Source organism: Aphidius gifuensis, linkage group LG4 (genome assembly GCF_014905175.1).
Source record: "Aphidius gifuensis isolate YNYX2018 linkage group LG4, ASM1490517v1, whole genome shotgun sequence".
Taxonomy (NCBI): Eukaryota; Metazoa; Arthropoda; class Insecta; order Hymenoptera; family Braconidae; genus Aphidius; species Aphidius gifuensis.
The window spans coordinates 16,563,059-16,587,649 of NC_057791.1; the positions used below are offsets into that span (position 1 = coordinate 16,563,059).

General features: G+C 25.8%; 1 protein-coding gene across 2 annotated transcripts; it reads left to right on the top strand.

Annotated features, from left to right (window-relative positions):
- The first annotated feature begins 735 nt into the window (after window positions 1–735).
- Window positions 736–19,887, top strand: LOC122855298. Of its 2 annotated transcripts, none has more exons than XM_044156557.1 (8): window positions 736–1,213; window positions 1,352–1,472; window positions 4,392–4,728; window positions 15,855–16,000; window positions 16,062–16,364; window positions 17,903–18,514; window positions 18,580–19,101; window positions 19,182–19,887. In XM_044156557.1, exons 2-8 carry the CDS (start codon window positions 1,398–1,400, stop codon window positions 19,359–19,361), a joined length of 2,175 nt encoding a protein of 724 aa, XP_044012492.1. In that variant the 5' UTR covers window positions 736–1,213; window positions 1,352–1,397; the 3' UTR covers window positions 19,362–19,887. The 2 variants fall into 2 exon arrangements, with proteins under 2 accessions (XP_044012492.1, XP_044012491.1); XM_044156556.1 differs by having other exon boundaries at window positions 1,369–1,472.
- The last annotated feature ends 4,704 nt before the right edge of the window (window positions 19,888–24,591 follow it).

Sequence of the window (24,591 nt, forward strand, 5' to 3'; positions counted from 1 at the left end):
ATTTTATATATAAAAAAATATTATTTTAATCTTAAATTGGAAGCTTGCAGTGAATAGATAAAACAAAAACTTTATAAAGCCGGATGTTAAAGATAAGAAATTTAAAAAAAAAAAATAAAAATTGAATAATAATTAAAATAAAGTTAGTAAATTTTTAATCTATACATGAGTTAAATAAATAAAATTTTATATATATATTTTATTTTGTAAATAAAAAAATAAAAAGAGGTCAAATAACTGGGCGGGATGAGATATTCAAAGATCCACCCGCAAGTGGATGTACAGTTGTGCGCAAGTTGTATATATTATTTGAAAAAAAAAAAAAGAAAGGGTTGAATTTATTTTCCAATGGTGTTTCTTAAATATCTCACGACACTTGTGTGTTGCAGGATATAAAATAAAAATACATACAGGTAAGACCAGGTGAGTGTGTTGCATAAAAGAACATTTTTCTTGATGATAATGATGATGATGATGCTGGTGTTCATGGTGATGATGCTAATGATGGTAATGATGATGACGACGTTGACATTGATGATGATGATGATGATGGTGGTAATATTGGTTATATATATTGAATGATAATATTTATAGTGGGGAGAAAGTATATATCCAACATCTCATGTTGCGCGCGCTAAATTTAGTTTATAATTCTACCACGCAAGACACAACAACGACGAGAAACAAATACACACAAATGTGTTCATACTGAGTTGTTAAAACGGGGGGGCAGACCAGATTCACCAGTATGCTCGAGATTCCGAGCATGCATGCATCAGTCGTTGTTTGAGTATCAAACTAATCGTGTCGTATTTAATCTCACGTGTTTTTTAAATCAAAAAAAAATTTAATTCACCCCTAATCTATTAATCAATTTTAAAAAAAAATAATAACAATACAAAATATATACTTGACAATATTAAAAAAATTAAAAACAACTATTATTTAAATATTATATTCAAGTGAGGTTAATAATATATAATAATAAATGATTTTTAAAAGAAATACGATGATCTTGAGAATTGACGGTTTGACTCATTGAAAAAGCACAACAGAACAATAAGTGCTGGGTGAATGGAATATATATAATTTTTTTTTTCAACAAGTACACGATGGAGAACCCCCCGTCATCTTGTTTTTTGTTCTTTTTTTTATTATTTTTTATAAATAATGAATAATAATAATTATAACGTCTGGGTGAGAAAATTAAATGGTGATTGTCTTTAAATTTTTGTGCTAATAAATTACAAGTTTTGTGTTATTTTTTTTAATTATGACAATGACAATTTGTGAATTAAATATTTGTTATAAAATTATGATTTTATTTTTATTTTTTTTAATTAATAAATAGTGTTATTTTGCATGAAGAGTTGAGAGTCAAGTATCCTGATTGGGTAATGGATTTTCAAAGCGCAATGGAAACCTTCGCTGAGGCATGGGTTGCAGCAAATACTAAAACGGATCCAGTTCAGGTAATAAAAACAATTTTTAAAAAAAAATATACACAAAATATAACCAGGTTATATATTTTTAAAAGGGTTTTTAGTCACTCGAGTTTATTTTTTTTACTTTTTATACCATCAATAATATGATTTTTCAAAGAGAAAAAAAAATACTGAACGAAACATATTTAAAATGAAATTGTTGCAGATAAAATTGATTTTATATGTCCACTTACTTTGATTACAAGCCTTTTTTAATTTTTTTTATCGAGTAAAGTACAAAGTCATTGACAATTAATGTAATTGAGTGAGGTGGCATTTACGTTTAATGTTAAATATAAAAGGGGTAGTATGTTTCACTGGTTATTATTAAATTATTATTCATTTTGATTTAATAAATAGCACGTGGATTTTTTTATAAAGTCAAATATATAAAATAATAAAATGCAAGAGAGATAGAGGAATAAAAAAAAAAGACCCTTTATACAGACAATTTACCACCCTTACAAATTTTCCATTCTATTTAATATTCAACTGGGCTCTTAATCAACACTCAATCATTTTTAGTATAAATAAAATTTTCCGATTAATTATTTTATATTTATTTTTTTGTGGATTAAATAATATATATAATATAAATAAGAAAATAAGGGAGGTCATGGGTGGATGATTATCGTACGGATGTGCCCCTGCCTTCTTCCTGTTTATGTCTCCATACAGCATGTTGTACTTATGGCTCTCTCACATAGACCACACACTCTATTTTGATTTATTGAAATTTCAAAAAATCATATATTCAAGGATTTTTAAATGTAGATAACTTTTTTATACATTGCATTAACGGAAAATAAAGATCACACATAAAACGAGTCAACTTACAGTTGCAGTTGTCTTAAATCAACTTTGGGTCCTTTCACAATTCAGAATTTGCTACTAAGGTCATTCAACTTAACAAAAAAATATATCAATAATATTAAAAACAATATAATTATTAAATTATTTTTAAAAAAATTCATTTAAATATATATTTTAATTTTTAAAAATACAAAATTTCATATCAATACGTCAATGAATATAATTATTAAAAAAAAAATTTTTATTTTTTGAATTCATACAAGTACTGTCCAAGTATTTTCATATAATTTACGTGTATAAATTTTTTTGTATGTGTGTGTGTGTATTTTGTATGGTCACGCTATTTGACCACCCTACAAACCACTGAATAATCGTTATTCATCTATCCGGTGTATGTCTGCAATACCTTGCCGGCATAAACCATTAAAATCAAAATTCAAAACAAAAAATAATACACATATATAAAATCAAAAAATAAATAATAATAATTAAAATAATATATAAATTAATATATAAAAAATTTAATGATGACCTATTTAATGAAAAAAAAAAAATATATAAATCTCCAATGTGATGATCTAGTAGGCGATGATTATTGTAGCATTTATTGACCTAATCACCTTTTCAACACGACAACTACGTCATTAATAGATATATTGTCGTGAATGAATAAACCAATTTTGATTAATATATACTCTCTGGTATTTTATAATAATTTTATTATCCCTTATTTTTTTTATACTGAAATATTTTTCAAGTGAGCTTGACACACGGGGATCAGCACTAGGATAAAATTCTCCGTCCACCTGTTGCCATGGATTTTCTTATATATATCTATATCCCAACATTTAAATACAAACAAAAAGCATTTTATAAGTCATCATGAATTTAAATAAAAAAATATACATAAATACTTGATTTATAAAATTTTTTTAAATATCATTTATCGATCGTAATGAGCATCATCTGACAAAAAAAAAAAAAATGAAAATAAAATTTTATCAAGAGACCAGTTTATCTTTAGCACCTGTCTGAATCATGATATAAGCAAAATAAGATGAAATTCTCTACTCTTGGTTCATTCTTGCGTGTTTAAATATTTTTTTCTTCATCTATTTTTTTTTAAATTTTATATATATATATATTTTTTTTTTTTTTAGTGTTTTGTTCTTTATGGTCTGTCCTTATTTCTTAGCATTACCAATATATGTATGAGTGTTTTAAAAAGTGCCTGAGGCCCTCAAGGGGCCTGTTCGACGTGTTTTTTAATATTTTTTTTTTTTTGCTTCATTTTATTTTATGGTTCCCTTCTTTCTTATTGCTGCTGCTGTGCTGCATACCACCGTCGCCAAAGCGGCTCCCGAAACAGTAGCCCGTGCCCGCACCCGGTACAGTCCTTGCAAACAACAAAAAATCACAACGATATAGTCATGCGGAATTGAATTTTATCTTTACTCTTGAGTAAATAATTTTTTTTTTTTTTTTATTATTCTCTTTAGCTTTGGTTATTAATGTTACTTATTATTATTTTTTTGTTTTTTATCTTTAGTCTATTTGACGTATGTTAATATGTATGTTTATTTAATTTTTTATTTTTTTATTTTAATGAAGAAAAATATTATTGCCAATTGTGATTTTGCCAATTGTAATTGAGAACTGTAAAAAGATAAGAAATGTTGAGTAAATGGTACGGTTTGTTGGATGGGGATGCTGTGCGTGCTGAGGATTGTCGCATTCTGGGCCCAGTTGACCCCAGTTGACACGATAAACGGCTTAGCCATTTTATTTGTATGTACATTTATATATGAACTGGTGTTAAATTTATATATACTCATACGTTAAATCTATATACATTAATATTTAATTTATCAACGATATCAAAGTTAAAAAATAAAAAAAATTTTTAATAAATATAATACTTGGAAATAACATAAATTATTTGATTAAAAATTAAAAAATTTTATTGTAAAAATTCATTATTAAGAGCATTATTATATAGAGAATAATTTTATACAACAAAAATTGGTTTATACGATAAATATTTGTCGATTTTTTTTAGTTAAATTGATGTAAATTGTATTTTAAATTTTACAGAGTCAAGCACTGGCATTAACGCACAAATCATCACCACCATCAAGACCATCAAGTGTGTCACCAATACCACAGAGTCCACAATCACATCAGTCAAATCAAGCACATTCAACACGAAGTCCAACACCACGGCCATCTTCTGTTCATCATCATCATCAACAGCCAAATGTTCAACATCAACATCATCTAGCACCACTACCACCATCATCATCATCATCAGCATTATCATTACATCAATCATCATTTGGTCATCATCATACACGTCATCCAAAACAAGAACTAGACACAACAAGTCCAAAACCAGAAGGATTTGATCTCAGCAAAAATTCAACTGTATCAGGTAAAAAAAATAAAAAATAAATTATATATTTATCATTCATCTAGAAAAAAAAATAAAATCGAATATATAAATTTAGGTATTGTAAAGAGATTGGTAAATTTTTATCGAACGAATGACCCTCGTTATATTGTAATACGGATTAAATCAAAAATCCCTGGATTGTTAGAGTTGAAAATTTCAAATTTCAACTGCAGTCAATTGTTTAAAGTAAAAAAAAATAAAAATAATTAAACAATATATATAAGAATAATATAAAAATAAATATTAAATAATATATTAAATTAATTATATTATTGATAAATAATAAAATACTTTGTTCAATGTTCGATTTATAACTCGAGAAATTCAGACAATAATCTGGTGCGGATAAAAGGGGAGCATTTGCTGTATAACGCCATTGAGTTTGCACAATCCAGAGTTTAGCTGTGTATATACATATATGTATATATGCGGATAAAATAAAGGGATATATATATATGTGAAAGAACGTGTGTGACAGAGAGTTAGTATTAGCCGAGTTGTGTCTGCGTTGGATTTTGGATTTGAACGCCGGGAGCTCTGAGAGCCGCTCACACACGACCAATAATCCTGGATTAATCCTGAGCGCTTAATGCATACATTCAAAAAAAAATTTATACATATACACATACACATGAATATCGTACATATATATTTTTGATATATATAGCTATTTATATATATCAAAAATGATGAAATAGCTTGCAGCTGAAAATCCCAGTGCTGCTCAAATCTCAATCCATTTTGAACATATATTCGTTATATTTCTCAACATGAAAATATAAAAAAAATAATATTGAATTTGAATTAAATAAGTGATTAATAATTTGACAAAAGAAATTTTTAGAAAAAATCAAATTTTTTAAGTATTTTTAAATAGTGAAAAAATAAAAAGCACAAAAAAAAATTTTTTTTAAATGTTAAAATTGATTTACACTTTTTTGAACGTTAAATTTGACATTTTTTTGAATTTTAAAAATTAAATTAAACATTTTTCAAATTATTAACATTCAAAAAATGTCAAATTTACTATTTAAAAAAAGTACAGACCTTTTTTAATATTTTTTTTAGATTTTTTTCTTTGCACTTTGTACTAATTGATGGATTTTAGTTAAATCAGTGCACAATAATAATAATGGTAATGATAATAATAATAATCGGCTGTTTGAAATTCACTATATCCCCATACACTTTGCTTTTATATCCCCGTTCTATGTTAATCTCAAAAGCAGGGGTAAATTTTGTAGATAATCTCCCTACTACCACTGCACCCTAGTTGCGATAATCCTCCTGTTACTTGCATGCCTGAACAATTTATATATATTTTTTGTGATTTTATAAAAATTATTATTATTTTTTCTGTTATTTTAAGATGTTATTTTTGCATAAAGAATATTATTATATTCATAAAATTGTTGGCCATTAAAACAAACACGTAAACTCTAATGAAAAAAAATTCAAAAATAATTTTTACATCAAAAAATAGACCTGCACATGTTATTTTTCAATATTAATTATCAAAAAAAAATATTTATAGTTGAGAAAATTACCTGTTAAATATATAAAAAATTCTATTTGATAATAAAAGATTAAAAATTTTAATAATAATCCTTAACGTTGAATTGTAAATTCGATATTTTAGACAGTCAGATTTTCGTAATGCATATACATATAGCAAAACTTACATAAGACTATAAAGACACTGTTGGATGATCCGTCGGCATACATAATACACACATGAATGGGATATACTATACACAATGCATATATATACATATAGTAACTTTGAACAAAGAGACTTCAGGGCATGATAAAGGGGCAAAAGCAGAGCAGAGAGTGAACTAGAGCTGAAAGGAGAGAAGAAGGTTAGCCTCATGATGGCCAGACGCAAGGTTTAAAGGCTAAGCGGCTCATATATAGAAAGTGAAAAGCAAAAGAGGGACACCCCTCTAACCACCCCACCTGCCTTTCTCATTCTATCTTTGTCTATATATATCTTTATCCTTTTTTGGCTATTCTGGATCACATTTTAGCTGCTTTAGTCGATGGCTAATCGTAGTTACGGTACTATACATATAACATGCCTTGAACATTTACTTTGGCAAGATTATATCATCTGGGGATTAGATACATCTATGTGAACATATATATCAAAGACGGTTTAAGGGGATTCTTCTTCTTCATCATCATGCATACATGAAAAAGAATATATAATTTCTTTTTTTTTTTTAAATGTTATTCAATTTTTTAAATAATATATTATTTATAAAGAAAAAAAATTGTTTTAATTTTTGTTTATATTTTTTTTAATTGTTATTTGAATTTTCTAATTTTTTTTTGTTATTATTTTGAAGTATTGAAGTGTGTAATTATACTGTTTAAACAGTGTCAATGACATAGAAGAGAAAAATAAAATTTCTGTTTTCCTGATTCACAAGGGTCATGTGTTGGCCTTCGGTCAAGTTAATAGTTAAAAACCTGACCATGATTAACATTTGAATTTTATAATATAATAAATATAATAAATATAATTTGTCAATTTTTAAATAATAAAAAAATAGTATAAATTTAATAATAAAAAAATTTTTTTTTCATCATTTTTTACTTTTTAATAAATTAAATATACATATTTATAATTTGCCATTTAATTTTTTGTTTAAATATATTTTTTTATTAAATAAATTAAATTGTTATAATATATAATAAATTTATTGTTTTGTTAGATGGGTTTATTCCAGACCTAGAAGACACTTCTTCTATCAGGAAAACAGGTTCCAAGCAGGTTTATAAATCTTCTTATAAATTCCCCCTAAAATTTTATATATAATATTGTGTCTAAATAAAATCACTACATATGTATCATCATGATAATATGAAAAATATGTAAATGAGATCCTTTGTTCTGGTTTATTTTGATCCTAGGATACCAGAAGTATTTGGTTGGTATATTGAAAAAAAAAGTATATGTATTATTTTTGATGCTTCAAAGACACATTTTCCAATATGCTTTTGACCCAAATAAGGGCTTTTGTAGGACCCCAAGTAACAGGAGTACATAACTTGTAAAAATTTATAATTCCATCTCTTTTTTTACACTCTTTCGTGCTATGCAGTGCTATGTATAGTCAACACAAGGACACCCAATCAAGTCGAAAATTTTAAAAGCCCAAGGGTGAATGAATCCTGATGCTAAAATCATTTTTTTTTTTTCTTTCATTCCTTCTTGGTCTTTCTCTTTTCATTCTCAATTCTTTTATCAACATGTTTTCCTGCTATTTGTTTACGCCTGAGAAACGTTAAATAATTCAACAAACAAATAAATCAATTGAAATAAATTTTTATACATATAATTAAATAACAATAATAAAATAAAATATAAATACATTTATTATCATATTATAAACAATATAAAAAACATAAAATTAATAGTAAAATTTATGGAAAAAAAAAGAAGGAAAAAATAGTTTTAAATAAATAAATTTATACTATGTAAATAATTATATTTTTTAAATAAAATAATTTTGAAAAAAACCATAAAGCACATAACAATTTTTTGAAGTAGTTAGAATTTGTTATAGTCAGTGAGTTATGTTTTCCTGTTAGGAAGAGGTCACACTGTAGCCTTATCCGCATTCCCATGGGATTGTTGGATTACTAGTAGTAGTATTAGTTTGCTTAAGTAAAATTTTAACCCTTATTTTATAACCTACAATGTTGCTCATCTGGTTGATTATTGTATCATAACCCAAAGGGTCATACAATTCTATTCTATATACGCTTCTTGGCTTTTTGCACAAAATTTAGCCCTTTAATGGATATAGTACTTGTTTTAGTGTAGTACTAGTCTTAATACATAGTACTATGTAACTCTCTTCATATATATGTACACATTTTATCGCTTGTTTAGCTTACATAACGTCTCATTTGCATTGTTCGTTGAATATTAACATGTTCTTTGAATTTGTACATAAGACTTTTTTTTTTTTTCACTATATTATTCTTTCATATTTTTTAGGTGAAAAATTGATTTTGAATTTATAGATGCATTAAGAAAAATAAGCAGTTTTATGCTTTATGCCTTTGGCGATTTAGAGGGGATATACACACACCCAATTATCAGGAGAACATAGCCAATATAGAACTCAATAGGACCTATATTTTTCACTTGCAAAAAAACTACTTGTTAATATTATTGTTTATTTATTATTTTATTAATTGAAAATTATTAATTTTTATCTAGTTATTTATTTTTTTTTTTGTTTAAATAAATATAACTTGTAAAAGAAAAAATTTATACAATTTTTTTTTGTTTTTATTTATAATTTTTATTATTATTTATAATTATTATTAAATTGTTGTGTAAATAATTTTTTTTTTCTATTTTATTTTAATAGATTTTTAGTTAAATTGATGAATCTATAGGAAAATTATTTGATTTTATATTTTATATATTTTACACGAAATATTTCGAGTCATCCCTGTTTTCCTGTTGCTCCGAGGATTCGATTATCCTGTGAGTTCCCACGGCTTATCCCAGGGTCATTTCTCAAAGCACATATATATATACATACAAATAAATTCCGAACAATCCCAAAGGCAGTTTGAATGAATAAAAAAAAAAAAACCTTTATTCATTCAACAACATAATAAAACTCGAAATAAATAAATTAAAATATTTTTATTTTCACGTTAAATTTTCGAAATAAAATATAAAAAATTATTAAACAAAAATTTACAATTTAATAAAAATAATTCATAAATATCATAATTAAATTATTATTATTATCTTTAATATAGATTTAAAATACTTGAGGATAGAATAACTAAAGTCGAAAAACGTGTGCTATCATTTATCACTCTCGATAATTTACTCACACTTTTTTTTAATAATAATAATTTTTTTTCCACATCAAATAACACATACATATTTTAAAAAATTTAAACATGTATTTGATTTTTATTATTATCATTATTATTATAACCGCATGTAAAATGTTAGTGCACAACTAAAGTGGTAAAGTATTGCTGAAATATACAAGGGGAGAAAATCCAGTGGCTAAAAAAAATTATATAAAAAAGAATTATCCCCTGATCCGGGATTTATACGACGGGATATAGTAGACGCCAGCTTATCCAAAAATTCCCGGGGTAGAATTACCCATTGAATGAGAGAGAAATAAATATATAAAAAAAAAAAAAAAAAAGGGTCAGGGGAAAAATAAAACAGTATTGATTTTTTTTAGCTACCGGATTAAGGGATAGTTCCACATCAGGGGTGTTCGATGTACTCGCAATTTTTTTTTAAATATTTTGTTTTTTTTTTTTTTTTATTTATGTGTTATTTTTATTCATGGACATCGAACTGCTGACCTATATAAAAAATAAAATTTATTTTAATTGTTTTTGTGTGTATGTGTAATTATGTGAGTGTGTGTGATGATCATATGATTGGTGTCATGTGTGCAGTAATGCAAGTGTCAAGTATATCAAACTAAAACAGTACTCATTATATACAAATATCTGAGTTATCTTTCACGGGTCAGCAAAAGCACAATGCCACTCATCGGCTTAATCTAACGGCTCATATACACTTAATAAAGAGGGTAAATTTATTATCTTTATCTGCGGATTTAAAATCAAAAATATTTATAATTTAATATTATTTATTTATATTTATAAATATGTATATAAACTATTTTTAAATTATTTATTGTTATCATTTTTTTTTTTTATAAATATTAAATATATTTTTAAATTCATATTACATTTGAATGAAAAAAAAAATAATAAAATATCAAAATGAAATATTATTTCAATACATAAATAATAATTATTTATTTTTAAAAAATTATTTTATTTTTAATATTTTTATTATATATTTCTATTGTTTTTAAAATTGTAATAAAAAAAATGTACATTATTTTTTTTTTTTGTATATAGATTATTAATGTATATAATTTTATTTATTTATTTTTTTATTATAAATTTTTTACTTGAAAATATCACGTAAATCGTATTACGGATTATTTCATGATAAAAAAAATATCCTGGAGAGATAATCCCCAAAGATGGCGTCATTGTGAACGTAAGATTAACTCAACAAGAGTTTATTTTATATTTTTAATATCCATCGGTACATAAATGCACTAAATCCTTTCAATTTTTTTTTTTATCGAATTTAACTGTAATTTAATCTTGAACTATTTTTTACACAATATATGTATTAAAATAATTATAATAATAGCCAATAAACATCTGTACATTTTGATAAATAATTTTCAATGAATTTCAAATCATGGGAACAATTTGGATTAGAAAAAGAAATAAATATATAAATGTATATCAATATTTAAATTTATTTATGATGCAAAAATATAAAATAGGGTTGTGAATAAAATAAAAAAAAAAAAAAATATGTATTGAAATAAATATATATACAAGTGAAGAAGGGATTTAAAGTTTTTAGGTCTATGCTAGGGTCAGCCAAAGGGCTTATAATACAAACTGGCTAACAAGATTAACCCCAAGACGTTGGGTTATACAAAAAGATGAAAATTTGCAACATCAGTATATAATTTTTTTCATTCTCAAAAAATTATATATATATTTTTAATAAATAATAAATGCAAAATATGGTAAAAAATAAAATTCACAAATATAAACGGTTAAAGAGAGAGAGAGAAAGGGAGAAACAGGGGGGCGAGAAAAGTTGAAAGGGATGTAACCGCAAAATGCGTTTAAAAAAAGGGGAGTCTTATCTTCTTCTATTTCAAGTCAAGATATATACATCAGAGTTTATATAAGCAAGAGAAAAACCCCTCGATCATTGTGACCGTATACTTTTTTTCTTTTAATGTCTTTTCTCGTATTTTTTGATTAAGAGCCAACTGCCACATACAAAAGTTTGATACGTGCAAGCAGCTTTCTCTAAAAATACGACCATTTTATCATTTGATAAAATTATTTATATGAATTCAAGTATTTTTATGAATATATTATTATTATTTTCAAGTAAACTATATAATTATCTGTTAAAATCTTTGAATTTTAAATGAATAATATAAAAATTTACATGTGTATGCTGCATATATGTGTACATAGAGAAATTGAACAAGTGTTTATATATATTTAATAGATAAAGATAGGGTTGATGAGTGAACATTCATTGTGAAAGCAGTGTGGTTACAATATTCAAGTAAGTGGTGGTTTTTGGTAAGGGTAATGCTAGACCCCGTCGATACGATTTCACGCTGGATTTGCCTAAGATCTCCGTTAAGAAGACCGTCTTCTTCGATACTCTATATTTGAGACCGCAGGGACGTCATCCCTATCCGGTTGTCTTGCCAATTCTACTGGCTCTTATACAGCCGGAACAGATTACCCATATAACAAAATTTACCTAAATAAAATACATTACTATAAACATCTGTCAAATAATTTTTATGTACACAAATAAATATGAAAATTATTTATATTTAAAAAAACTATTTTATTATGATATATTGCTCGTTACTCAAAAATCCAAATTAAGCTTCTTATAGTCAAGATATTTTACGTGAACACTCGTTAACTATAGTTGTGCATCTTTTACTTCTTGTACTTTTACATTACCTTCTTCTCATCACTCCTTTTTATCCCTCTTTAACACGTCTACTTTCACCTAACCTTATATACAAGTCGGGTAAAGTAATTTTAATCTTTGGCACATAGGCATTGCCACGATGGGTTTATTCGCGGGACAAACCAACTATCTTCAAGTATATAGTTTATGTATATATACGCACTTTAAATTCTCTTGTACAAACATTATATGTATTCTCATAAAATTTATATACATCTTATATGTTTCTAAAGCAAGCTCTAGACTAAGCGTCTTAGATGAAAAAGTTTTTACATTTTTAATCTATATGAAAATATTTTTATTTTAAACTTTTTGGCAGTTTAATTTTTTTTTTTTTGTTAGAAAAAATCATGGAGTTAATGTAATTGTAATTCCTATTATAAAAAGAACAGTCGTCATCGATAATTATGAAAGAGAGATGGATAGAATATTATGTGTAAGTGTGTTACATTATATTTAATAAAAAAAAAAAAAAAAATCAAATAGGGATCCAGTGTTTGAGGCAAATATATCCTGGCGTAGACTAAGTGCGTAGTTCACATGGTCTATGCTAGATTATATTTGCCCCAAACAGCAGTGGACATTTCTTCCCTGAATTAATGATCATTTATAAGGAAAGATTTAAGATTCCGAGATTTGATTCTTATTAGATTCGAACTGAATACCTCTATGACTCGAGTCAAAGGAGTCTTGCCCACTTAACCATCAGCTCACTCGATGAACCAAGAAAAATAATTATACTTTATTATTGAATCGAAAAAAAAATTAAACTTAAATTAAAATAATTCATTATGTCATTGCATTTACTCTCTTATAAAAATAAAAAACTAGATATGTAGATAAATAAATAATAATAATAGCGAAAAAAAAAGTGCTGGATAAGTTTGATGGATAAAATGGGTAGAGTTCAAAGATATTTTTTTCAAAGCAGAGATATTTTTTCAATAAAAATTTGCTTGACAACTAGGCCGAAGTAAGAAAATTTTATAAAAAAAATTATAGAAGCTTTAAGAAAACATAAGCTAATCCAACAAAATACTAATGTCAATATAAATAACATTGTCAAATGCATCAGTAAAAGTATAAAATATAAAAATATGATGTTAATGTATATGATTGCGTGTTGTGAAGGATGAATCGCGTGTATTTTAATCTTATTCTGTTGACAGGGTAAGCGTTCCTCCCTCCAAACATATAAGTAAATAATATATATGTATATTTTAAACTAGATAAGACATAATGAGATAACCTTCGGTAGCTTATAAGATCACTAGCCACGCGACGAAACCTTGTAAATCCAAAAATCCTATGAGTTTAGCCACATTCGCGCGTCTTTGATTTAATATTGCAACAAAATCATCAAGACACACGCTATATAAAAGTGTACAATACAAAAAAATATAAAAAAATTTATAACAAGTATATATTTTTTTTTAAAATAATAATTATCAGTATTTTATTTTTTATTCTGGTAACAAATTGTCATCCAAAAAGACAAGAGAAAGCTACCAGATAAAAACTTGATTTGAGTGAAAAAAAAAAGATTGTTAGAAAAGTGAAGTTTTTATCAGCAAAGACCGACATCCGCCGGATCAGCCTGAGATACTGTTACGCCAACGCGTTCCTTCAGCATCATCATCATCATATTATGTGTGTTTACAATGCACATAATTTTAAAAAAAATTGTTAAATTTAAAAAGTTGTATAATTAAATTTATAATCTTGAAAAAAATAATCAATTTATGCGTTTAATTAAGAAATCAAAACGAAAAAAAAAAAAAATAAGAAACAAGTGTTGGGAAGAAAGAAAGAAAGAAAGAAAAATTGAGGGGTAAAAATGAGATGAACATGATGGTAACGAGTTGTCACATGATGTGAAACGGAAAAAAAAAAAAAAAAAAAACATGATAATGAAAAAGAAAAAGAAATATATAACGATGATATTTTTATGTTTTCAAGGGTTGTTGTTGTTGATATATTGTTGATGGTAGGAGAGCTTTTCTCACTTTTAGTGAGGAGGCTTATCTTTCAACGGGCACTGTCAAATAAAAGAGAGGATAGATTTGACGCGTGTTTCACTTGGCATTTCCGTCAGAAATGAGAAGGTTCGAAGAGATAACGGAAGTCCGATAGGCTGTTGAATCTGTGCAACAAATGAGAAATGTCTTTCACTAGTTTTCTCATCTTGCTATTATATTATCACTTAAATTAAGATTATACATTTTTTATTTCAATTAAAATTTTCATCATAAGATAATTTTTTTAATTACTAAATTTCATTGAAAAATTGACATTAGATTGAAAAAAGCTCTAAGCAATTCAACTGCAACAAAATTCATAATTAAAAGAACTATATTTTATAAATAGTTAAAAATAAAAATTAATATCATATTTAAAAAAAATAATAATTATAAAATATTAAGTAAAATATATTTATTATTCTTTTGATAAAACAATTGATATATAAATTACAAGCAGCAAAGATTATTGCCCTTTATAATATGGTAAAATAGACAATCTCTATGGTCAAAGAGGAAGATGACCTGGTCTTAATGAAAACTGTATAGGTTCATAGGATTAGATGGACTCAGTATAGTCAGTCTGGACATCAGACTCCCTTAATTTTCCTTTGCTTGGACATCGTTATCATACCACCCTCTTGGTGCTACCAAGTTTATTCTGAATTAAGACTTAATATATACTACCATCAGAAGCACATATAACATTTATTTTAAATCCACCTTTGTCTATGATTTTCATCAAACTACATTTATTAAAAAAAAAAATTGCAGTCTTATTATCTTTCTAACTCAAGTACCAATTGATGATTCATCACTGTCATCAGTCATTCAAACTTATAAACAATACATTTCAACAAATAAATATCATGAATTATTTGTTCATTGATCATGTATCATTCAATTAATAATGCTAAAAATTTTAAAATAATTTCAAGTTAAGCTACATGTCAATCATCATCATCATCATGATATTAAAATAAAATCTTTCGTCTTGTAAGTAGTAGAGCTTCATCTTTTAACTTACATACAAAATCTGGGGATTAGATAGGGTGGTCCAACACGAGCTCTTACTTCTTCATTCAAATTCAATATACAAATGTTGAAGATATATAATTCTTTCTCGTATATATACCTTGAGTCAGGGTTAAATAAGGATTGGTTCTATTGTGCTTGATCATTTACCGCACAATCCATAGGTAGTTGAACCGCATTGTTTTGTGTTATACTGTACTGAATAAACGTATTTATATACCGCTTAACCGACGAGTGGATCTACATAAGTTTACAAGGGTTATATACTGATTATTATGATGTTTTTTGTTCACCGTTTTGATATATCAAATATATATTTAACATATCAACAAATGGATGATTAAAAATGTCAAAGTTACCAGCTCAATTCGAAGTTTTTGTTTGAAGAAAAGAAAAGAAAAAAATTGTATGATAATTATTTTTATTTGTTGTAGGAAAAAGTCCAGTACCAGTACACTGTGTTGTTGAAGCAATTCATAGTATTGTTGATACACGTTTAAATTTTGGACGTGATAAATGGCCAAATCCACATATTGAAATTGATACTTATGTTATTATTCCAGCTGCTGTACCATTTTATGTGAGTTTAAAATACATTAATTATTTTTTCGTTTATAAATTATTTATTTATTTTTTTAAAGGATCTTGTTGGTGAGGCACTAGTACGTCTTGGTTATCCAACAGATTTAATACCAAGTGCACGTGGTAGTATTATTGTTAAAAATTGGAAACCACTTGCTATGGAAAAAATAGCTGATGATACATCACGTACTGTTGCTGAAATACTTGCTGAATTAACAACAGTTGCAACATTAAAAATCCAAATATATAGAGTAAGACCACCATCACCAAGTCCTGCATCTGAAGTTAGAGATAAGCTTTTGAGGCTTTTACTTTTACATAGTCATGCTCTTCTTGTTTCTGCTGGATGTCCCCTCGATGAGGTAAAATAAACTTTGATTTTTTTAAATGAATTTATAAAATGTTTATATTAACGGATAAAAAAAGTATTTAAATAACAATTGAGTATTAATTAAACTTAACTAAAATTTAAAAGATAAGTGTTTTCTTTTTTTAGCTTTTATTTTTATTTTTTTTTTTGAAGATTTTAAAATGACAATTTGTCAGGTAAAAAAAAAAAGACTTTTAAATTTAAGTCCAGTGGTTTTTGCGTTGCATCATAGTATATATAAGATGCTACTGTAACTTTGAAAATACATAAGATATTATAGCCAGAGCGTGTGATAGGATTACCCTTTACTCAAGCAAATTCGTTGCAGCCTTCATCAAAAGCCCCCACAATATCGGCTAAAGAGGTTTTTACATGTATACTGACAGAGAACATCACAACTCCCTTTTCACTATATACATATAATTTTATATTTATCTAACTTTCTTCTATCTATCTCTCTCTTTTAAAGTCTGTCTATCAATATCATCTTCACTTTTTAGGCTGGGCATTATCTAAGTGCAGCTCTCTTTGAAGATTCTCATACCTCATATATTCATCACCTAACTTAAATGCCTCGCGATGGTCTATGATTACCAATTATTTTCTCAACAAACCTTTGTCTAAATAAAAACCCTTTATTCCTATTTCTCAATCAATATTCATGGCTATTAAAAAAATTTATCCCTTGTTTATTTTAAATATTTTTTTTTCATTTAATTAACCATCTTTTATCAATGCGTGTTTTTTATTTAATTTTTTTTTTCTGGTTATTAAGTTGTCGGTTGAATATCTGTCGGAAGTCAATTGATTTACGGTATTGGATTTAATATAATATGAATATTTGAACAAAACAATATAATTATTACTGAGAATAAAAAGCGAAAAGAATCAAGTGGATTGTCGTCAGTCTGTTAGCAAGCAGAAGCTTTGATACATATGCAGTAAATCAGCCAGGTGAAGCCATTTCAAGAGATAAGCTCAACAGGCATTCTACGTATTTTAAAAAAATATTTGCAATATAATTTTTTTCCATATAATCTTATTATCCAAAATGTCATTGTTAATAATATCATTATATTTATTTTATAAAAAAATATATTTTTCAACGAATAAATTTTATTTTTTTTTTTCAACGAATAAAATTATATTATGTCGTTGTAATTTTAATGCAGGATTTAAAAATAATCATAATTTTAAAAAAAATTTAGAGCTACCTGTGATATTAAGATTACCTCGTTAAGGTGGCGTCAGATTTAATCATACATGTGAATATTTGTTCTTATAAATCATATTGATAAGAAGTCTAAATTCATGTTAACATGAAATATTATTTTTAAATGATAATATTTAAAACTTTTCCATAATCTTTTGATATTTTTGTTTTGTCATTTCAACTGTGAGTTGAAAAAAAAAAATTTCTCAATATTTATTTTTATTATTATTTATATCATAAATATTTATTTAAAAAAAAAAAAAAAACAAAGTGTTTTACTTAATTTTTATTCCCTTTTTTCTTATTTATTTTTTTAGATAACACTTTCATCATTATGCAGAGGTGGTAATGATTTATCAGAAGAAACAAAACGTAGTTTTGAAACATGGCTACAACAACAACAACAACATTTAGCTGGTATTGGTCCACCAACATCAATCCTAGCTTCTTGTACACATAATAATATTAATAACAATAATAATAATATCAGTAATAATAATATTAATAATAATCGTCAAATAAATAATCAAAGTCCAATAATTGATAGTGGTTTAACTGGTACAACTAGTCATCATCATCATCATCATCATCCTGCAATGTTACCATATTCTCATAAAACACGTATGCGTACAAGTTTTGATCCGGAACTTGAATTACCAAGATTACAACGTTGGTTTAGTGAAAATCAACATCCATCAAGACAACAAATACAAAGATATGTTGTTGAATTAAATTCACTTGAATCAAGACGTGGTAGAAAACCACTTGATATTAATAATGTTGTTTATTGGTTTAAAAATGCTCGTGCTGCACAAAAAAGAGCTGAAACACGTGGTATCAATGGATATAGTCCACCTGGTTTAAGTCCAAGAGGTGCTAGTATTGTTAGTGAAGATTGTTCTGATGAAGAAGATGATTTACAACATCAGGTAATCATGGAAAAAAAATCAACATCTGTATAATTTATATTTATTTTGTTAATTATTATTTTTAGTCAAATTCAGCATCACCATGTTCAACAGGAATTAATCAAAATATTTTACCATTATCATTGACAACAAGAACAGATGATCAACGTTTAATAAATCAATTATCAACATCAATAATGCCAACAGCAGTAACAACAACTACAACATCACCACCAACAACAGCAACATCAACGACAGCATTGTCGTCATCAACAACAACAACGACAACAACAACAACAGCAGCACCAATTGTTAAACGTGAAGATGATACAGTAACAAGGGTGTCATCTGGTTCTGATGATGATGATTCAACAAATAATGTACCAACAGCACCGTTACCACCTGGTTTTTCACTTGTGCCAAGTCCAATGTTTGGTCATGGTATTATGTATATGTCACATTATCTACCAACACGTGGTGGTCCAACTGGTTGTCCTGCAAGTATACTTGATGAAAGAAGAAAAAGAAATAGAACATTTATTGATCCTGTAACTGAAGTACCAAGATTGGAAAATTGGTTTGGACATAATACTCATCCAAGTCATGCGGTAATTATATTTTTTTAAAATATTAATTTAGTTTATTTTTTGTGGATAATTAATATATTTTATGGTTTTTTATTGAATAGCTTATATTAAAATACACCGAGGAATTAAATCGTATGCCATATCGTCAAAAATTTCCACGTTTAGAACCAAAAAATGTACAATTTTGGTTTAAAAATCGTCGGGCTAAATGTAAAAGACTTAAAATGGCATTTTTTGAAGGTGAATCACCACAACAACATTCATATGCTCATCCTGACTAGTCGTCAAATATCTTTTAATAAATAATTAACTTCTTTAATAATTGTTTTTTTTTAAATTAAAAATAAAAAAAAAGTACTATAAAGTGAGATTAGAGAACAAAAATAATCATTAAAATATGTTTTTTAATGTTCTCGTAGGTAACTAGTCCTACATTCAATCGTTAATGACCCATTAAATTGGATAACTATCCTTATCTTGAATAATTATTATCAAAAAAAATTTTTTAAAAAAATTAACGAGGCTGTAATTATACACAGAAAAAAGGAAAAAAATAAAAAAAAAAATTAGCAACAAAACGTTATTATAAATATAAAAATATATTATAAAATATCATTGTCGTTATTAGAATAATTATTAATTAATGATAATTAAAAAATAGTGATGTTTATCATTATTTATAATAAAAATAAGTTGAAAAAAAAAAAAAGTATAAACCATTGATGATACGCCGACTGTGTGTACATAAAAAAAAAAATATAATAATTAATATAATTGAATAAAAATCATTACATAACTATGAAAAAATTTATAAATAAATTATTAACCTACCAAATTTATTATTTAAGAAGAATAAATTATTAATTGAATGTTTCTTTTTGTTTGAAATTTGATGTTTTTTTTTGATTTTCAGAATAGTAAATATCTATGAATGTAATCAAGTTTCGTCATGAACATGACATTTCCGAGACAAACGAAATAAATAGGATGATACGTTTGTAAAATATATAGAATTATTTACAATGCGTGTATGTGTATGAGTTTTGTGGCTAGAGATAGGCAAACGATGGAGACAAGTAGTGAGTATTTATACAAAAGCAAAGTTGTGGTTCATAAACATATATGTCTAACGTCCGACCAAAATCTATCTACACATCCGAGATAAGACACCAAAGACACAAATGTTTAGAATATATATATAACATTAAAATTATGAGTTGGGGTTTATTTTGTATGTTCATTATAATGAATCAACATCCTCACTTGAAGCATAGACATTCAGAAATTTTTTAAAAAACACTTTGATTGATATTTTCTAGAAGAGAAAAGACCTGCCAATGTTTTGTCATTATTATTTTATAAACAATTTATTTTTTTAAAAAGGTAAAACAAGTAGAAGATTACATATTGGCAGTAAGAAAAAAATGAAAAAAAAAAATAAACTTTTTTAACAAAGAAAAAGGTAAGTCTTGTATCCGCATAGATAAAAAAAAAATACAGGGGATCGAAGATTTTCAATTTCAGCCAAAGTATAGGAATAACACAAAGATGACAGGATATCGTCGTTTATGATAAGGGCTTGAGAAATATGGCAAAAGAGAGATGAGTGAATATTGCGTGGTTGAATACTGGATTTAATGAGGATAGGCGGATTTGTCCAATTAAAACATCTTATTATTTTCTTAAAGTACATTTATCCTATTTTTTTTTTTTTTCTCTAGTAATTTTATAAAATAATGATAATCAATTGATAAAAAAATATTTTTAAAATTTCTATATAAATTTATTTTTTTCGAATTGTATTTCGAAATTTTTAATCGAAATATTGTATTTTAAATTATTTTTAAAGCTCTTGTTTTATAATTATTTAAAGGATATTTTTAAATATAATAATTACTATTTGAAATTTAAAAAAACAAAACAATATTAAATCTTTTTTTTTTTTTACTAAAAAATTCATATACAATGGGACTTTTAAACAGCCTTAAATTTTCAGTACATAATGTAAAAAAAAAAAATACGATGAAGTAATAAAAAAATATAAAAATTCTAATATCTGATTATAATTTGTCAAAAAGTTGTGAGGGTGATAGTTGAATTATATAGAAATTTAAATAAAAAATCTTATTTTTTTTTTTTATTTTTAAATCTATATAGATGATACTGGGACACAAAAAATATATATATATATGACACACACCTGACTCCTTTCATTGTGAAAATGTTTGGTATTCAGTGAACGTTCTTATCTTTCTATCCGGAGAGCTGTCACCAAAGTTCCTGAATAATAACTGAATATACAGAAATATCCTCTTGTCTCACCCACAAGAAGTCTATAACAATTTTACTCAACGACTATCTTTTGGTCTTTTGGATATGTTACAAGCCTTGTCAACAATATTCACTATTCAATATTTATTTTTAACCGGACATAAATATCAATATAATCATAATAATAAATCAATAAATATTTATTATTACAAATAAATGTCGGATGTCGAAATAATTTCATTTATTTTACATAATTTTATTATTGATTATTAATTTGACATTTATATATTTATTTTATTTTTTTATCTATTTTAAATATATTTAAAATTTTAATTAATTTTGTCCTGATATTCTCAAGGGGTTAATAAATAATATCATAATGATAAATTATTTTAACTACTATTTAACTAGCTGATTATAATTCTAAATTTTAAATAAATAAATAAATTTTTTTACCAATTTATTTTTAATAATTATTAAATAATATTTTATGCATAAATTATTATTTTTTTTCATTATATTCTTTGAGCTTTGGAATCTCTACCAATTTTCTGAAAATTCATTTTTTTTTTTTTTTTATTTTCTTCATTCTTTAATCCCTGACTTATAACGAAAGATTTCAAATAATAATATCTCCCTCTTATATTTTTATTCCAGAGTGACTGAATTAATGAGAAATTTATGACTTGCTTTATGGAATTTATCATTTTACTTATGATATAAAATAAATTTTATATAAAGTAACACAAAATTCAAGATAATATAAAAATCACGTACAAGGATTAAATGAGATTTAATATTATTATGTTTTTTTTTTTTTGCAATTTATATATCCTTTTTTTTTTCCTTGTTAATTGATCTACAAAATAAAGAGTCATTTTTGGAATTAACTGGTATTTATTTTTAGACATGAATTATAATCCTGAAGTGTATACGATCATACTTGGATCAGTATGATATACCAAGTGGACAACCAAAGAATCAAGAAAAAAAAAATAAGTACCCAAGGGGTTTGTTATTTTTTCTTTTTTTTTTCGCGATCGTAAATAAAAGAAATCCTTGTAATAGCTTTCGCCAAGGGCTATCACCCTCCTCCTTCTTGAAATTTTTCTGTTTTTTTCCATTTTTTTTTACTTCTATTCTTATCATTCTCTTTTGCAAAAAGCTTTTCAGATCGTGGGTTACTAAGCCCTCGTTGTAGTCTTCTTCAGTACCAAGGCATTCAGTTAATTCCTTAACCCTTATAGACTTTGAGAAAATTTAGGGTCCAAGGATTTATCATCCAGCATCATATGTATATTATTTTTTTATGTAAAATAATTATGAAAATATTATTTTCATAATGTCAACACATGTGTATTTATAATAATGGATATTTAAAAAAAATATATAATATAAAAAAATATTGTAAAATATGAAATGAGAAAGTAAGTAAGACGACAAGTGAACCAGGTGCTTTGAAAATTCAGGCGTCTTACGCAACCCAAACGATACATAATTTATGTTTTGCAAGAGAGAGGAGCTTAAGACAGTATTAAGATCGTGCAAAAGCCTCGTTGGCCAGTTATTACATATACTTCATATTCTTTGAAAATCTTACTACGTATATACACTTTGAAAATTTTACCTAACTTTAACACAACTTATACTACCATCAACTAAAAAACTTATAATTAGGTTAGCCTTGTATAATATGAATAATCTCTTTATGAATTAACAAGAAAATATAATGTATACCTATATAAATTTTTTTTTTAATTTACATATAAATATATATATGAATTTTTAAATAGATGAAAAATGAATTTTTTATAAAAAGAACAGGTCAAGAGTCTTGGCTGATGTGGTCAAAAAGGTCAATATACCAATCCGGATTTGAGCTTTCTTATACGCTTGACCAAACAAAATCCTTTTTTTTTTTTTTTACTTGTTCATCTTCTTGTCTCTACTTGAGTTTATATCTCCTCTTATAAATATATTTTTTTTTTATTTTATCTATTGTTATACATGAACGAAAATAAATAAGAATATTGAAATTTTTTTTATCAAATATTTGATAAAGTAGATTTATCATTTTTTGTTGAATTTGCAAATATTTTTTAATGGATAAATATATTTATAATAATAATTTTTGGACATGCGGTCAAAGTTTGTATCAAGTAATGTATATTTTGCTGTGGCTGGTTGGACTGCGATAAAGTAAAGTGCTTTTGCTAAATAGAAATAAATCTGTATTGCCTTGTCCTCTGACTTTTAGCTTGTAACAGAAATGGTACTTACATAAACCTTCTTCAAACTAATATAATAATAATAACTAGCAAACGTTTCAGTTTATAACATAGATGTTATTTTTTTTTTTTTGAGCTTTTTTAAGTATTCAAAAACTTGTGAATTATTATTAAAAAATAATTAAAACACTACATAGAAAAAAATAATGATAATTATTAAACCCGTAAATTGAAATGAAAATAAAAATAAAAAAAATGAAAATAAAATTAAGAATACTATGTGGAAATTGTATGAAAGTATGGGTAAAAATATTCGCGATATTCGTTGCTACTGGGGTAATAAATCTGACTGGGTATATCTGAGCTCATGAATGTTATTAAGATACAAGCAAAAACCCTCTTTCCATTGGACCTAAGAAAGCAAGCACCACAGGAGTGTTATATATATATCTTTCATATGATTTTACCATCAAACAAAGATACATATATATTTCTATATTTTATTTTACATTGAAGATTATATATCTCTATCTTTTCTTGTCTTTTTTTAAAGCAAAAAAAAAAAAAATATAAACGAAATCATTTTGCTATATGCAAGTGTAAAAAGTCAAGAAAAAAAAAAAGCTCAAAGTGGTAAGAAGAATAAGAGATAGGTGTGTGTCTGTATAAAGAAAAGTCTGAGGAGGAAAAATAAAAAAAAAAAAAAAAAAGAGGAGAGGTAAATAGGGAGGTAATATCGTGGGTGGTGGTTATAGCCAAGTAAGAGTACCAAGAAACCCAAGAAACTGTTATGAAGAAATACTGTCTTTAGTAATCCCCCATAGATCATGAAAGTAGTTGGCACAGAACCACCACACTGGCATCACTTGGTTATATTTTCCATCGTTTTAATACCACTGACTTAATTTACACTTAAACCACACAAAGTAAATGCATACGCATGTTTCATATATTATTATTTGTCCATATCTGTTGTAATTTTATGTCAATTTTACGAATATAAAAGATAAAT

What these genes read in the sequence shown, in the direction of transcription:
- LOC122855298 (XM_044156556.1), top strand. Translation starts at nt 1,171, where the DNA reads ATGAATAATAATAATTATAACGTCTGGGTGAGAAAATTAAATG. An exon ending in CTGGATGTCCCCTCGATGAG is followed by an intron (nt 16,365 to 17,902) that starts GTAAAATAAACT and finishes TTATTTTTTTAG; the next exon opens with ATAACACTTTCATCATTATG. An exon ending in AAGATGATTTACAACATCAG is followed by an intron (nt 18,515 to 18,579) that starts GTAATCATGGAA and finishes TATTATTTTTAG; the next exon opens with TCAAATTCAGCATCACCATG.